This window comes from Pezoporus flaviventris, unplaced genomic scaffold, assembly GCF_033815535.1.
Source record: "Pezoporus flaviventris isolate CSIRO_AGI_PZ_B2104156 unplaced genomic scaffold, CSIRO_AGI_Pfla_v1 ptg000025l, whole genome shotgun sequence".
Classification (NCBI taxonomy): Eukaryota; Metazoa; Chordata; class Aves; order Psittaciformes; family Psittacidae; genus Pezoporus; species Pezoporus flaviventris.
The window spans coordinates 15,594,987-15,612,856 of NW_026892573.1; the positions used below are offsets into that span (position 1 = coordinate 15,594,987).

Consider the following 17,870-nt stretch of genomic DNA (forward strand, 5'->3'; position numbering starts at 1 on the left):
TTACCCACACTGGTTCTGGTAGGAGTTCAAGTTAGATGCAAAGGATCGTGTCTGGCATGGCACTAGAGAGAGTAGTAAGTGTTCCAAGCCTCAACTGGAGGAGAGACCTCAACAGTCCTAAACTTTCACCATCAAGAAGTTCATCCAGGGCTCCAAAGAAGAAAATGATTCTGCAGTTCTCACCACTGGATGGTTTTGTTGAAGTTTTGGCATGCCAGCTGATTACCTAAACCTTTGAGGGCTTTCTGCCAAAACCCCAAAGAGAGAAAAATGGGAATAAAATAGCTGCCATAATAGGTCTGTTATTATTTTGTTGAGACAGTGCAATTTTGTGTTAGTGCTAAATAGCGTGGGATTTAAATAATTTAGTACTCCTTTTGATACTTTTTGGTTCATTAGACAGGTTCCCAGATTCTGAGCTCTGGCCATTCCTGCTATGATAACTGTTGTTTTAAGAGAGGTTAAACTTTTGTCAGGTTATGAGTGCTGTCTTCTGTGTAGAGAGATCTAACAACCAGAGGAAAGGGTTAATCTTACACCTTCTTCCTACCAGAACTTTCTTCTTCTTTAATTAAAGTCCCTTGTAAGACAGCCAGCACTTTACACACAAATGTTTGCTGAATTTTTGCCTTATTCTGTTACAGGCTACAAATCAAATCAGAACATCACTTTTGCCCTGATAGGATGATAGGATTTATATTTTTATGGCCCAGTTCATGTCTAGACAGGGCAAATGGTACTATTGGAGTGCACACCATCATTAACTGGGACTCAGCAGCTGTAAACAACCGTATTTTTTATTTTCATCAGGATTAGCACATGAACTAGCACTCAGTAATAAAATATTAGTACCCTAAGCAGAAGCCACATAATTTACTGAGATGGAGAAGGACAACAGTGATGTGATAGCTTCTGCCTTCATAGGGATCTAAAGCTGTTTCACCTCAGTTCCAAGTATTTTGTCGTCAGTGTCTCTGGGGCAAGGGAGTAACTTTAATTATCTACTTCAAAAGGTCAATATGAAGATTACAGGCAGCTGAAGATTAGAGGATAGTGCTAGGAAATAGAAGGTGGTATGCAAAAAGGTTTCTTTAGTCAGGTAAGTTTGCAGCCATTAGGGTTATGTTTTCTTGTAATTGTCATCTGCCTTTGGTGGTGTCATACCTCATGAAAACAAGTACACATGGATATTCTGGAAAAAACAGAATATGACCTTTTATTTAATCCTTCATTTCTCATAAAGGTTTATTTTTACAGGAGCATTTTATAAACTGGATTTTTGTAGCTTCCTTTTTGTTTTTTGCATTATTGTTTAAATAGCTTATTAACAATGATTCCACTCCTACTTAAACAATTCTAAGTTGATATATTAGTTTTAATAGACTAAAATTTGAGAAGAGTGATTAACAACCTGAAGAAGGGGGAAGGGAAGTCCTGCATTAAGAAGATTGGCAGTGCTTCAGCTAGAAGACTATGCTGTGACTGAGGCTATAGCCAAAAATAGAATTGGATTAACAGAGGAAAGGCAAGTAGCTAAAACTAAGGTCAAAGCAGAAACTGATGCTTTAGAATCATCTCATACACCAAAAGATAGAAAGAGATACTCAAGGAGTTTCCTATTATATACAAATGGAAAAGGGAAAATCAGTTCACACTCAGCAGAACTGTGAAAGAAGACTCAAATAATAGAGATCAAGAACTAAACATTAATATATGAGAAAAAAAAAACAATAACCTTTTCTGGTTGTTTATACAGATTTTAACATGCGTAGTATTAGTCATAAAGAAAATAAGCTGTAATAATGCCAACACTTACAAAGTCAAAGGAACAGTAAAAGTAAATTGTCTGAAATCTCATTCAAGTGAGGCAACATAGTGACCACTGGAGCTGCATAGCTTGTACCTTAATTACTCACCTAAAAGCGGGCTTAAGTAGATACAAGTTCTACCTGATGCCAATTATTACAGCTCCATTTACACTAGTGAACTCCAGCCCCTTAGTTCATGGGTGAGAGAAGCTAATGCACACATCTAAGAAGACTTTAAAAGAGGAGAAAGGAAGTGGAAGGTTGTATCTGTAGAGGTTTTGGTAGAATAAGCTATAGCATTTAGGAGGCTTGTTCTTCCTTTCAGCTTTGGCTTTCAGTCAGGTAAGGTTTTTTTAGGGTTTGAGGGGAGGGAAGGTTGTAGTTATGAGGTAATGTTTTGTTTGGTTTTTTTTTCATGCATTCACCTTTAGTGCTCTGAGGTAGATGCTGACTATCCTTAATCTTTTGGGTTTTTTTTACTGTGGAAAATCTGAAGGCCTGTTTTCCTGATAGGAAGTCTTATAGAAGTAAAGGCAAAAAGTCTGCTTTTATTGTAATGGTTTTGTTGTTTTATCTATCATTAGATACTGCTTGGTAAAAGTATAGCTAAAGCTTAAACCTTAAACCTTCCTTAAACAGGAAATAACTATAAAGCTTTATCAGAATAATTCCTTCATGTAATTCTGTGTTCCTGTTGCTTTTGTCATGTACACTTAAACTGTGTGACTTGAGCACTAGAGTGGTGGTTCTCAACAGCTGCATGGCAGGAGTTATGTTAAAGATGAAAGGTGTACTTAATGTTAGAGACTCCTTCAAATTTATTTGGCTGCAAGAGGAACTGTTATTTTAAGAATGAGCTCAATATTATGTTAGATAGAAATTCCTTCCATTCAGTGCTTCTTCTGTTCACAGTTAAGTAGAACAGCTATGTAGAAATAATGTGGTAATAATATTTCTGAAGACCTTTAAACATGGTATAGCAAACTAAAGCTTATCCTCTGGGGACTTCTGCTCATAGGTGAGCAAATATCTTCTGTTAATAGTAGTGGAGGGATGAAAAAGAAGTCTTTTAGGCTTTCAAAAAAAAAAGTTGTATGGAATTTGCTCACAGTAGTTATTTGAGAGAACTTGTTACTTGCTTTCATCTTTTATTTAAAAAAAAAAGAAAAAGTGAAGCTTATACTAGGGGGTGGGAATTACTGTTTCCCTTTCAAAAGGTGTCTCCTTCTCCTTCATGGAGGAGTGAGAAACTTGAGCAACCTGCATCTAATCCTGGAAACTCAGCATTGTCTGAAACTCTGTCCTGAAGAGCTTAGAGCCACTTTTGGCCTCTTAAACTGTTCCCTGCATTGAATAGAAGGAAAGAGAACAGTGACTGAAGTCTAGCTGATAAGACTTTCTCAGGAATGAAACAGCTGTGCCTTGATGGATGCAGTGTCAATGGAAATTGAGTCAGCTAGGTAGTGATGTTCAGCTTTCAGTGGTGGTTGGTTGGTTTGGGCTTTTTTCCTTTCCTCCCCAGGGCTACTTTTTTAATGAAAAACTGCTCCAGTACTAGCACATGAGTCATAAGTGTAATTTCCTCTAAATACACAGCAGGCTGTGCAACAGTAGATAATTAAATATTGAAAGGGTCTGTGATTCTTGTCTTTGCTCATTCTGGTAGCAGTTCCAATAAAGCACTGCCCCTTGCAAACAGGTACTGGAATGCCTTAAAAGTGACAGATGGATACAGTGCAAATATACTTAAGCCTCATCAGTGATGGCATAGGTCAAGCTGAATCCTGATTGGATAGAAAACAAACACTTAATGTTTTGGCAATGACAAGCCTTGTGTGAACTGTATCAGGAGACATGTATGGTCATAGCCCCAGCTGCTCCAGTAAGTGTAACTCTGCCTAAATCAAATTAATTGTCACCAGTCTGCAGCAGTTCAGGGTCTCATCTATAGGCTTCCCAGAAAAATCTGTAAAGCAAAAGAATGACATCTTTTGGAGATCAAGCCACTGATATTATCTTTCTTCCCTGTTTTTAAAGAAAGAGTTACTTTTAAAACTCATCCAGTACGAATGCTGCAGACAAGATAGCTGTTCCAGGAAGAATAACTAGTGTAAGAAGGTTGGAATTTTTCTAGTAGAAATTCTTCATTGGGGTAAACTTCTCTAGCTATACTTGCAGTATAGGACTTCAGCATAACAGTAGTGGGTGGGTAAGTAATACTTAACACTGCAGTATTAAAATAACTGGCAATTACAACTTTCATATAATGTGCTTCAAAGGGAAAAGGAAGGATCCACATGAGGTTCTAGTTCAATAAGCTTTTTTATCATCTGTGATCTGATCTTCTGACTGAGCTGTAGAGTAGGGATGAGACTGGCTGATACTGCAAAACCTCTTATCCGTCAGTAGTGCTCTCTTCCTGCAGGGGACAGGCAGAGGCGTGTGGTGGCAGCATTTATCTTGTCCTTGGTTAAACATAGAACTGCTGTTGAATTTTCTTGTTTGGAAGCCTGTTTATATATCTGCTACACTAAAAATAAACTTGTCCTACGCTGAAGGTTTTTAAGTTCATAAGTCTGTCCTGAGATTTGTGCAGATGTATGTCTTCATTAAGCTGCCTTAAATATTATGAGCTGTGTTCTGGTTTTGGTTGTTCTTGGTGATACAGATCACTTATAAACAACAGGAGAGGTTCCACACTAAATTATTCAACTGGTGCTCAAGGCTGGGAGTACAGGAACTGCTCTTCTATGTCCAAAAATAAGAAACCTAAAATGCAGACACCCACTTCTCCAGACCTGCTGTAACTCTTGGGGAGGTGGTGGTTTCAGTCTAGCCTCCAAGTCCTCCGGAAACTGCCAGGTGGTGCTGAGGGCTGTTAATACAGGAGCATCTATGCTGGTGTGAGAATTAAGGTGCCTTGAAGGGAAGGAAATATGTTAGTGCCAGAAAATGAATCACCAAGGACTGTGTTACCTCTCTGCATGCTCTATCTGTGTTGTGATGGTGATGTAGGATAGCAGAGTCACTCTGCAGTGTATCTGTTACTCTTAGAGCTCTGAAAATAGCCTGAGGCTTATTTCTTCTTCCTGCTGTTAATAGTCAACTGTGGTGTCCACTTGACACTGAGAAACATTTCTTGTTTCTCTCACTGGATTAGAGTGATGGGTCTGCATGGGTGAAGCTCATGGCTCTGGGATTTGGTGCAGTTCTCCGCATGCATGTGGAGTGTCCCACCACGTTGGGATTGCTGAACAGTAATTGGTGGTAACAAGGTAGTATTAATTTTATTCCTGCATGATGTCAAGCTTCAACATAGTAAGTATTACATTAGAAAAATTAGTATAAGACGTAAATAAGAACACAATAGTGTAATTGTATTAGTTATACCAGGCAGATGCAAAGATCCTGTTTTCTGCAAGGCATTTTGCTGCTACATGAGATAGCTGGGAGTATATTGTAATTAGTGAGAATGAATTGGTTGCCCATTTCCTCTCCTGAATGGTTCCATTAACAGTCTCACTAGCAGTTGTAGTAAACCTTTAATAAATACAATAAGCCGCATAACCCACACAAGCCTGTGTGGCTTGGTATATGCTGTGTTCTGTACCACGCAGTCAGGTCTTCGGTTGGATTTACTATTTCATTAACAACTTGGTATGACTTTTGTTTAAAAATGTTGCCTCAGTGAGGAGAATAGACTATAACTTCACAAGTAGCAGAGTAGTAAAGGTATAGTTGATTAACAACGTGGTGTTCTTAGTTTAGCAATCAGTCCTTAGAACTTTTAGTATGATGCTGGGGTACTGTATTGGGTAGGATAACTGCCTTATAGAGGCATTTTGGTGCCTTGTGCAAGCAGTGAAAGTCCTTGGCATTGCAGACAGGATCTGCTCGATGTCCGTTCAAAGGCATAACTGTGTAGTCAAGATGAGCACTTGGGATGCATAAGCCTGTGCTGATTAGTAGCTCCTTTACCTAAGAGTTAGATTGAGGTAAAATTAGGCCTTTGCTTCAGCAGTAGCTGAGCCAAGTGAATGCGAGAAGGTTCTAGTCTTTTTACTGCAAGTAATCCTTGCCTGTTGTCTTCTTACATGGGACATACAGTCCAAGTGGAGACAAGTGGTTTAAATAAATGCAGGAGGAAAGCTTGTGGCTGACCGCTTAATTGGCACCCCTCAGTCAGTCCTTGATGATCAAACAGTTCTTCCTGTTTATTTCTAGTTCAGTCTTGGTAGTCTTTCTTCATCCCCTTGTAAAAGAAAGGGTATATAGCTTTGAAATCCTGGGGGTCAAGGAAAGATTTGTGAATCTTGCTTGTCTACTTTGTAGTCTGATGTCCCTTTGAAAAGGCAGTCTCGGATGTCTTGTGTGGCATATTGGCATGCTCTGGGTATGCCCACATGATCATACATTAAACATATTTAAATGTTTTCCTTAGGGTTGGTGTTCTGCTAATGTCCCCTAGAGCATGGACTGATGGGTTTTGTGATGTTACGTTGCTGTTTTGGGAAAATGTGGGGGTAAAAGATGAGAAGCCTGGGGGATTTTGTAGGGGTTAGTTAGCAGTTACCCTCAAGTGTGCTGAGGGAGCCCCACTGTCTTTCAAAGCTGGTTCTGCTTTGTGCAGGACCATTCCCTTACCATGCTCTAGCTCAGACCAGTTTTTGAGATGTGGCTCTGTTCCAACTGTCAGTAGCACTAGTAAGGAAACCGGGTTTATTAAGACAGGGCTGGCTTACTGCTGGCTGAGCCCTTTCCAGTGACAGCAGTTGCAGTGGTGAGATGAAGACATGATGTTGGGCTTGTGCTTTTGCAGTAGCATCTATCACAAAATGCAGAGGGACCTATATTAGTTTGATTGGCATTAGGGCTGCTGTCTGCTGGGTTTTGTCCTTAACTGTTGAAATTTCCCCAAAATAGTTATTGCCCATTGTTGTGGTTTAAGCCCAGCCTGCAATCCAGAACCACGCAGCTGCTTGTTCACTCCCCCCTTCTTCCTCCTGCTCCTGGAGGGATGGGGATGAGAATCAAATGAATATAACTCCCATGGGTTGAGAATAGAGCAGTCCAGTAACTAAGGTATAACACAAATCACTGCTGCTACCACCAATAATAACAATGATAAGGGAAATAACAAGGGAAGAGAATACAGCCGCTCACCACCTGCCAACAGATACCCAGACCGACTTGAGCAGTGATCTAACCCTTCTGGGTAACTGCCCCCCAGTTTATATACTGGGCATGATGTGCTGTGGTATGGAATACTTCTTGGCTAGTTTGGGTCAGGTGTCCTGTCTCTGCTTCCTCCTGGCTTCCCCTCCTCCCTGGCAGAGCATGAGACTCAGAAAGTCCTTGGTCAGAGTAAACATTACTGAGCAGCAACTAAAAACATTGGTGCTATCACACTGTTCCCAGGCTGAAAGTCAAAAAACACAGCGCTGCACCAGCTACTAAGAAGGAGAAAAATGACTGCTACTGCTGAACCCAGGCACCCATGTCTGATCAGGCCAAGATATTCATCCTGGTGTCGTGTAATAGCTTAGATGCTCTGAGGAAACAGTGTTTTTTCTAATGTGTGCTCTCCTTCTGCTGAGCTCTTTCACAGTGCCTGTGCAGACATGTTAACAAACACAAGGTTCTGAACAAAGTGTTGTTTTCCCTGTGGTATTAAAATTTAATATAGCAGTGGGCTTGTCTTTGTAATCTGATTGCTGTTGGCTGATGTAGGTTTAGCAACTCTGCTGAGTGTTCCTGTTGCTTTTAGCTGCAAGACCCTTGCCTCGCGCTGTTAAGGGTAGGAGCAATTCTGTCCATGTAACTCCTGGCTGCTGCATAGCACTGCCTAGTGAGCAAATGACTGGCTTGGACAAATCCAGTGTATTATTTGGAGCCTAGTTCATTAACCAAGTCTGAACACTGCTTTTAGTATTGCTAGTGATGTATCTTGGATGCTGTCTTTCATTTTCCCCTTCTGCTGCCCCTTGGTCAGTACTGAAGTTAGAGTGTACCTGTTAATGCCCCGCATGGTTGGAGCCAGGTGTGCTGTGTAAATAATTGATAGGCCTTACATGTTTCAAACAAGTCTATCTAGAGAGGGTGATGATAACTGGTTGAATGATGGTAGAAGATACACAGTACTGGCTTTTCATCCAATGCAAGTCTGGATTTTGTTAGAGCTGTTCTGGATCTGCCCTGTGGTAGCTGAAGCCAGCTTTGCCCTAGGCATGGTCAGACAGGTTATCTGCAGAGCTATCCCTGCCTTACAGCCTGCTTGCTGGCTAATGATTTTTTTGATTTTTTTAAACAAGTGGTTTTGGAATGTGATGAGGATTGCTCATAAGGGAGTTCCTATAGATCTACTAATCATTAGAACTTCATTCATGAGAAGAGTCTCAGGGCTACATTAAACCTGTCTTGGGAACCTGTAGGGAAAAGGATGTGTTTGTTCTATGCTTACAATTATACCACAGTGTCTTTGAATACCTAACTTCTGAGGCTGGCCAAAGACTTTAAGTTAGGCCATAGGTCTTTGTTAGGCAAGATTGGTAAGATAACTTACCAATCAAAAAAAATCCAAAGTTTCCTTTTGGATTAGTGTATGTGTGGCCTTTAGTTTTGAAAAGCTGTTTTTTGTACAGTGTGTCAGCTGGTAACTGAGTTCTCTTCTGGCTTCCTAGGAGGCAGCAATCTTGGGCATAGGCCAAAGTGCTACTGCCACAGAGAATGAAGAATGTGTTTCTTTGCTTTATCCTGTAACTCTAAGAAAATTTTATTAAATGTTTTTTCCACTCTTCACAGCAATCCAGTGTTCTTGCCTCTAGAAATAAAAAAAATAGCTAAATAAACTCTGTAGCATTGTCACTTATACATTTTCCCATTAAAATTCCATAAACATGAATGGAGTGATTCATCACTAGAGACCTTAATCTTATTCAAATAACATTATAGCACAGAATAGGCTGGAAATTGATATTTTATTTTTTTTTCTTGTTTGTATTGTATGTGTTTGCATGCATGGGCCTACTGTTTCCTGACTGAAGCATGCTATCAGCAGTTTGGAGATGATCTGATAAACATTAACTGAAAATTCTCTTACTAGGTTATCAGGGGTTACATTATGGTTTCCCTAGCTGCTGAGCTGCTCTGAGAATGAACTCATTTTTCAGTCTATGGTAGAGAACATCAATCTTTGATTATACAAGCTAGGGAAATATATTTAAAAGAGATCCTACAGTTACTGCTTCATTATTAACAAATGCCTGTTGGCCAAGTTGTCTTACTAACCCTGCAGGCAGTTCTGTGCACATCTGTCTATGTTTGCTATCATGAAAACATAATGCATGCATTGAGCACCAGTTCTATTTCATGACTCTTTTGAACAAGTGTTCTATATAATCTTGAAGGGATAAATCTTGCAGGGAGGGTGAAGACCAGGTTTCCGTACTTGAGCAACATCCAGCTAAGAACAAAGGAACAGAAATCGGTTATGCCTGAACTTTTGGCTGGAAGATACTTTCAAGTGCAAGTGGCTGTAGCAGTTACTACCCTGCTTTTACCTGCATTTGAAAAGTTGATTTCATGATTGGGAAAACTAAGCTGGAACTGGTAGATTTCGATACTTCAGTAAAATGATCTTAAATCACTTGAATATACTGTGTGACAAACTAATGGTACAAGAGCTGTTTTCAGTGTTCAATCAGTGTTCTCTGAAAAGCAGCCTCAGGGAGAAGGGATTAAGTCTCTCAATTAGATGCTACCCCCAGCAATCTGGTATGTTAGGAATCAACATGGTAAAGCTTTTTAACCTTTCAGAATGAAATAGCAGGTGAGGGTAGGGTGATGAGGTATAATGGGTGGAAAATTTGTCAGTTCATCCCAGCAAAGCTCCCATGAGCTTCACTGATACCGAATCCATCTTGAAATTATTTAAATGCAAGTTTTCTGACTCAGTGTTTAAGCATTTGTCATATTTCTGTTGTAAATTACTAAGAATCCGAATCATTATTTAACAACACAACTTATGTTTAAATATGTCAGAATGGTTGGTGTTGGAAGAGATGTCTGTAGATCACCTAGTCTAACTCGCCTGATAAAGTAGGTGTACCTAGAGCAGGTTGCACAGGATCACATCCAGGTGGGTTTTCAGTATATCTAGACAAAGAGACTCCACAACCTTTTTCAGTGCTCTTGTCATTGTCAAAGTCTTTCCTCATTCTGATGGAACTTCCCATGTTTCAGTTTGCGTGTTGCCCCTTATCCTGTGGCTGGGCACCACTGAAAAGGGCCTGGATCCACCCTCTTCACACCCTCCCTTAAAATACTTGTATGCATTGATAAGATCCCCTCTGTCTCTCTTCTCCAGTTAACAAGAGTTAATTTATTTTCAAGTCTATTATGCTAGAATAAACATTGGCCTTGAAATGAGTTGTACTTTGAGTGTTATCACTAAACTTGATGCAAAAACATCTACTGCATCAGGGCTGAACTTTTTCAGCATTAAAGTGACTTCCAAGTACTTCCAGTGTTCGTGATACTTGTGATCAGCCTTATGTTGAGGCTCCAGCTCACTTAAAGGCAGCATGTGGGGACATCAACCTGCAGTGCTGAACAATCAAGCTGCGATTGCAGGCAATCCTTAATATGACAGGTTTACTATAAAGGGCAAGGGGTGAGAAGGTAACTTTTTAAAAGAACAGAATCAAGCCTCAAACCCAAGACTTTAAACATCATTATGCCTGAAAAAAGGTTTTGTAATGCTTTCATATGTGACTCACTTTTGTCAGTGCCTGGAGCTGCTGGCACTGAATTGCTGATACTCAGTATTATGCATGGGAGGATTTCTAATAATAAAAAGCAGTACTGATACAAGGCAGCACACACTGATGTAAATACACCAACAGTACTGGCCTAAAATGCCTCCTACTGGCTCTTGAGTATACTGTGATCATAGCTGATGTACATTCTACTTGCTGTGAGAAGAACTCAGAGGGGTCTGCACAGACATTGAAGGATAGAAAGAGCATTAAGGACAGACAAGCTTGGAGAGAATTTGAGCTGGATCACTTTGCTTAATGAGAAGTACTGTTCAATTTGTGTGCAGGGACATGATTTTATATTGTACTCTTATTACATGTGAATATTCCAACGATTTTGGAATAGTCACAAATCCTGTAGGTTAATGCTAAGTATATGTTGAGAAATGCTCATGTTTTATTGATGTTTTTCTAAATGTAGCAAGTTCATACTTGGCTTCCAGACAACAAAATAAAACTAGTCAATATAGGAAATGTCATGGTAGCATGGTTATGTCAGTCTCTGTATCCTCTCTACTGAATATCCTTGTCATGTATATTGCATCTATCAAAGAAAAAAGGAATGTGTAAAAACTTGAGGTTATAGTATTAATGCAGTGTGTTTACATGAGCTTTCTTGCTTTGAAAAGCAATAGGAGTACAAAATTGAGAGGGATATGATCCTGCTATAATCCTGTCTTTTGAATAAGTGTTCTTTATAGGAGACTTTTGACCCAAATCCACAGCTTGGTCTTACTCATACAAAGATGGACTTGTCTGGTGTGTCTGGTACTAAGTTTGGAAAGATCTGAGGGAGGTTTTGTTAGGGAGCATGCAATACAAATCTTCCCACGAAGTTCTGTTGTGCTTTCATGTAGAATGGTGTTAGGCAGATGTCACCAAGAGCATACATTTTAGCAATGTCTGAGACTGTAAAATGAGGTGGGTTCAGAGGTCACTGTAGTGAGGTTGTAGAGTGCAAATGGGAGCCCAGGACCGAGGGCAGCCAGCACCCTGCCTGGCCCATTCTGGGCCTGGCCACTCTGGTGCTGTCGGCACACTCGCTTCTAGATGTGGTAATGGTTGGTTTGCAATTTGGTTTCAGATCTCACTGGTTTGGAGAATGTGAGATTATCTTGGTTCAAGATAAGTTATTCAGATGCCCCAAAATGGGGAACTGCTAATCTAGGCTGGCCTGGTCAGCTGGTGTGCTCTTATAATTTTTAGTAAAAAAAAAAATGGAGTTATGTAGAGAGGACAAACAGATACAATACTGTCTGCTCATGGATTTGTCTCTGTAGGGAATAGATAATGTTCTCAAACAGTGTTCTCGGATGCTTTCCTCATGCATTATGCAATGTACTTCCCTAATGAAAGCTGGATAAGAGCAGCTAAAATTTTGAGTTACCTTCCTCTCTTGAGGAAAAAGCACTTACTTGTAGCTAGTGGTGTCTTCCATGGTTTCCTGTCACTGTCTTGCTCATAAATATTTGATACCCTTTGTGTGATTATCTCTTGCCACCTTCAGTTGTGCCAGTTGCCAGGTGGTGTTCTGACTCTCTGTTCCAGCTTCCTGATGATGGCAAAGATGGGCTTGATACACTGCTCCCATCTGGAGCCTTGCTTTACACAGATACAAACAGAACTAAACTCTGAAGTTCATGGTGTGATGTTAGTGTTCTGGTAGCTTCAGAAAGACTGAACTGACCAAGTTGCAGTTGGTGGTTAGGAGCCAGTGGTGGTTCTTGCCTTCTTTCTGTGCTGATGTGGTCTGGCTTTCTCAAAGCACACACCTGTCCTGGCATAACTGTACTCCACACTAAAAATAGCTGATGCATTGCTTTTGGCCACAGGGAAATGTTCTGTGGATCTGATACTTCACTGGGATAGTAACCTCAGATATAGTCCAAAAACCCCAAATCCTTGTCTCCTCCTATGGCTGTTTCTGGAGGCTTTAAGCACAGTGCTGATGTTTTCTTTTCTATCCTCCATCCAAAAAACAAGTGAATAATCTGGAGAGGTACCAGGGAGGAAGAACCCTGAGAAGCTGGTTAAGGGGATATAAGTAAATCTGATTCATACTAATGGGGTTGTTACAGGTGAAAAGGGAAATGAAAACTACTCTTTCCTTTCTTAAAGGAAAGAGATTGTTTTATTAGCTGAAAGGATAGATGAGTTATTTTTAATCTTTGAGAGCAAAAATACTTTGCCATTAAACCTGCTGAAGGGAATCTTTGTCCCCGCAAATATGCGTGGCTCTCATGACCCATACCACCACAGATAGCATCTCCAGGAGGAACAGAACTTGAGTTCTACTGCATCTTTCTATTAGGATTTCACTTGAGAAATTGTTCTTTGAAAGCTGGTATGTGGGGGTCAAAGTCCAGGAACTGGTCATTGTTTCAAGTGCTGAAATATAGGATGAGGCTGAATTCCCCTCTTTTTGTCTGAATGTATTAAAATGTTCCAGTGAGAGCCATAGCTGTCTTTTTGTGTATGGGTGTACACAGGCACCTACTGCACACTTTCCTCCTATGAATCTAATGCAGAGCAGTTTGAAAGCACAAACCTATATTTCACAGATTCCATGGGGATCACTTTACTCAGCTTTGAGACCTGCTAATGCTGTAGAGATCTTTGAAGGACTACTGCTGTTTTCATCTTCATGCAGCCAGTGCAAGGAGGAATGAACATCATGCCTCTCTACCGTCGCTGGAAGAGATGCTTCTCTCTAGGTAACTGTAAAATGAGCAGCTGATTTTGTTGTGCATTATACTAAACTATGGGTGGATGGAACAAAGAACAGATTTGGGAATGCTTTGGAGCAAAAGGTTAGTATGTATGCAATAAATCTTTCTAATCTAATGCTGGCTAGGTGCCAGCGTTACAGGCCTCTGGGCTTTTAGTAAAATACAGATAGCTTTACATCATGAGCATATAAATGGGAAAACATTAATTTTTCTTGTGTAAATTGTTCTCTTTGAAGTCAAGATTAACTGTGCTTGCAGTTGATATGCTTAAAGCTGTTGGTAAATTGTTATAGGAACAGATGCATTACAGAACTGAAAGAAAACCCACTTGTGTGCCAGAATGTTAATAGAATTATGATGTGCCAAAGGTAGTTTCAGCTTCAACCAACATTAATACAGGAAAACAAGCCTCAAAGGTGGGAGGAGAGAAGGCTGTAACTGATCTCTTCTAAGGCTTAGCTGTGACTGTCAGTTTGGCTAAGGAGATTTCTGATGACTGGTTTTGAAATACTCTGTTAATCACATATCAGGTCCACTGTGCTTGATACTTATGTACATGGCCCACAAATGGGATGACTAGTTATGGTTATCCAAGGTGTGTCTGACAAAAGTGCTAGAGTTTAAGGATCTTCCTTGAGCAGTGGGATTATTCAGGGGACAAATGTACATTTTTTCTGCTTTGAAGTATAAGAATCCAGTTTAGCTGTGACTTCTGGCACCTCATGTTTGCTTTTTTTAAACTGCTTTAACAACCAAATCTTTGATAAATTCCAAGAACTGCAAATAAAGAATCTGGGGAGAGATTAGAATTGCCATTCTGCATTGTCAAATACAGTAGTTTGTGTTAAACTAAGGGTTTTTTGGGGTTGTTTTTTGTTTTTTGGGTTTTTTTTAATATGACGATTTCTTGAGCTGGAAATTCAAAAGGACCTTAGTGAAGTTGTCCTTATCTCAGAGGCTGAAAGTGCATGCAGAATGGGCACAGTACATGTTTTCATATGTTTGCACAGTGGAATCTGCATTTGCACTGTCACTTTGTATATAAAATGCTTCCAAGTGATGTTAAATAAGCAGCTCTAAATTCAGTGTCCTTCAAACTGTGTCAAATGCTGAAGATTTGTACAGAGCTTCCCAATGTGTGCAAATGTGTTTTGAGCTCTACTGGCAGTTGGTAGGCCATGCTAATCCAGGAGGTTAAGAAGTGAAGAGCAGTGACACATTGACATGACAAGTAGGTGAGGAGAAACATAGTTCTCCAAAGTCTTAAAACTGTGTAACCCCAAACAGGGAACACTAGTATTTGGTATATCAAGTTCTTACAGAACCAGTGACTCCATTACCCCCTTCACAGCTGCTCACTGCTGCTTTTTAAGGAGCTCATTAAAGTTGTGTGGTTTTAGTTGGAAGAAATTGATGACTAATCTTATAGGATATTTTGGTGCAGTTGTAGTATCGATGAAAACATGGAACTCGTAGGTAGCTTTCAAAGTTGAATCTTGAGTTTGAGGAATGTCAGTTGTTTGAACCGGCTCTTAGAAAACCTATTGCACATCTAGTGTTTGGATTTTGACTTGAGGGGTTTCAAGTACAGCTCAAGAGGTTCCTTGGGCTTGCTGGAGCTGCAGTGCTTCTTGCCTATTTAAAATTCTGGTGTTGAACAGTAGCTGCTGGAGCTGAGTATTCAACTTTGTCAGGCTATTAGATCTAATTTATCTGCTGCCTGAAATATATTTTTTCAGGCCCCAGATGTGTCATTGATTCTCATAAATCAGACACAGTGTTGTGTACCAGGAAAAAACACTCCTTGAAGTTGAGGGTATGGTGACAAACTGCTAGCAAATAAACAAGTGAGTCTGGAGAACAACTAAGGAAAGAGTGGAAGAGGAGCGAAGCTTCTAGAAATGCCACTTTTGTCCAATGCAGTATGGGAAATTAAGAACAAAACACTTGTTCTAACTACTGTCAGTTACTAGTGCCCCTAATGGTTTTGCAAAGTTAGTCTTGAAGCTGGGGCAGGGGAAGAAGGGGCTGACTTCTGTTTACTTACTAGTGATACAGGTTCAGCCTTGGAATTTAGCTGACAGTTGTGGCTATGGAGCATGAGGCAGAATAAGAATAGATTATATTTGTCTCATGCTGTCTTATTAGCTCAGCAGTATCAGCAGAAGCTAATAATGAGTGAGCAGGTATAAAATGACTTGGGAGCTGAAGAAGAGCTATTTTAGGCAAAGTGCTGTTCCTCTTGTGGTCTCACAAAAACTTCATTTGAGGATTGTTAGATGGAATGAAATATGAGGCCTTTATCTTGCTGTTCAAAGAAGCAAAAACTACACCAAGGAGACCTTAACTTGGGCCACAGGCAACCTTAGGCACCTTTGCTCTCACATACCCAAGTATTCTGTCAACTCATTTTTGCTTCAAGTATGTGAGTATCTGCTGTTCATTCAGAGGGAAGCTGAGTACTGTCTCTGGAAATACACAGTATCTGTGCATGATCATGCATTTGAATCTTTTTCTGTATATACAGGTTTTGCTAATCTATATACTCCTGCAGTAGCATAACCCTGGATGCTGCTTTTTAGTTCTCTGAAGTGTCTCTAGTGTTCTGCCAAGGATCTGTTTTGTTCATTGTTGACAGCATTTAGCTGCTTCATGCACATGAATTTGGGCATCTGCATCAAAATCTAGGCTCCAGCTGTCTCTGCTTGAAGCATGCAATTCCATTCACAATTTGATAAAGGCTGTTCTTCATAACAGGCTGTGTTCTGTGCCTTGAACTTGCTGGAGTTAAGAACTTTCTAATTTGTAATGTGAGATTATTCAGAGATCTTTTTCAGTGTCACCAAATGTAGCTTAAATTGGTGATAAACAAAGAAGTGACTTCACAAGGCATATGCTATTCTTGTTCAGGCTTACATTAACAAGTCCAGGCAAATAGAGTTCTTGTTCTCATTTCTGTGATCTCAACGGTTGCTTTTGTGTCAGCTAATGCTACAAGAAGCCTCACACAAATGTGTATGGTTCTAGTCACCTACTGTGGGAGCTGCTGGTGTTGTGTATCTATTAACTACTGATCTACCTATACTGTGGGTACCTCTGCAGCTATACTGCAGTTCTTCTGTAGCTACATCTCCTTGGCAGATCAGTCCTTCTTGAATTGACCTGTATATCAGGGTAGTTTGGGTTGGAAGGGACTTTCAAAGGTCTGGTCCATCTCCCCTGCAATGAGCAGGGAATATCCAAGCTTTTCTTCTTGCTCAGCTAGGCTCCCATTTTATAGCAGCACTTTTTGCTCTGATCCCTGAAGTACACTGGTAGGTGTTAGTACTGTATGATTTTTAACATGCATGCTCCTGGGAACTAGATTAATGCATCTCTAAGATTGACATGTGTGAGCTGCATGTAGCTCTCCAGGCTTCAAAGTAAGCAATCCCAAACTAGTGGCCACATGGCAGCTTCTGTTGCAGGACAGTTCATGCCCTACTCTTACAGGCAGTTACTCTTGAGTTTTAAGCAACTTCTGAAGTGTATCACATTGGGTAACTTTTCTACCCAACAATACCCTTCTTCATCTTGTTAATTTTGATAATCCACACATATCGCATAGCTACAAAGAGAAAAGGAGTGAAGTTAGACCTGTGTCTGTTTAATTTCCTTTGCAGTGTCTGGGTTAGCTTGATTGATGACAACTTCCTGCTTGCATCTTGGAATTCAGAAAATACTCTTCCTTTGCTCAGTCTTCTCTTGTCATGCTTCTGAAGCTTTATTTACTCTTAATATCCTTTTGGGGGCTACTGTCTTCATCTGAGTCTCAATTTCTTGGTCTGTATCTAGCACAGGAAAAAAAAATCCTATCTTTAAATCTGACTTTCTGCTGTGTGTAAAATTGCCTTTCTTCCTTGCTGCACATCTGTAAAACATCGGATACAAAGGTATGGATGTTTATTTTTTTTTCTGTGTTGACTTGAACACAGGAGTTAGCTGAGAGCTGTAAATCCCACTGTCCCAAACCTGACTTGAGATTTCTATGGGAAAGTCCTGCTACAAGTTGCTTGACCTGAACACAAGGTTTTTTTTTTTTCCACTATAGCTTTAGCTGTTGACAGACATAAATTCAGGTTAACTTTTAGAACGTGATCTTGTGGGAGAACTTTAATCTGATATTTTGCTCACTGAGTATCCTGGTAGTTAGGCTGGAAAATGTAACTGCTTAAAGGTAAAAATAACAAAACCAAATCACAGGCTTTGGGAGAATAACCTACCAGTTATATTGTCAGGACTGAGTTCACTTCCAGCTCTTTGGTTTATATTTTCTTTAGCCTGTAAGAAAAACAGTGCTTTGCCTGGGACTGCATATAATGCTGCTTGTGTGTTTTCCTGCACAAGCTGGTAATTGGAGTAGTGTCCTGATTACTGAAATGCTGATGCAGATAGGTAATGGTACTACTTTGTCAACTTCATTAGTGTTGCATGGTGGCAAGAATTTCATCGTATTGGTGTAAAAAGGCCTGTTGCAG

The 17,870-nt window shown here is 40.1% G+C and overlaps 1 protein-coding gene across 3 annotated transcripts in view; it reads left to right on the top strand.

Moving 5' to 3' along the window:
* Positions 1-17,870, top strand: part of ATP8A2 (ATPase phospholipid transporting 8A2) — a 323,662-nt gene that overhangs the window by 11,237 nt on the left and 294,555 nt on the right. Inside the window, exon 1 of one of the 3 annotated variants that reach the window (XM_061457662.1) lies at positions 1,866-2,150. The exons of 1 other annotated variant lie outside the window; for it this stretch is intronic. Coding sequence is in view for 1 of the 2 variants with exons in the window: in XM_061457661.1 (XP_061313645.1) it covers positions 13,269-13,338 (70 nt within the window). In the remaining variant the exon portion in view is untranslated. Of the gene's footprint in view, positions 1-1,865; positions 2,151-13,198; positions 13,339-17,870 lie in introns of those variants that run through there. One more of the 3 variants, XM_061457661.1, reaches the window with a different exon arrangement.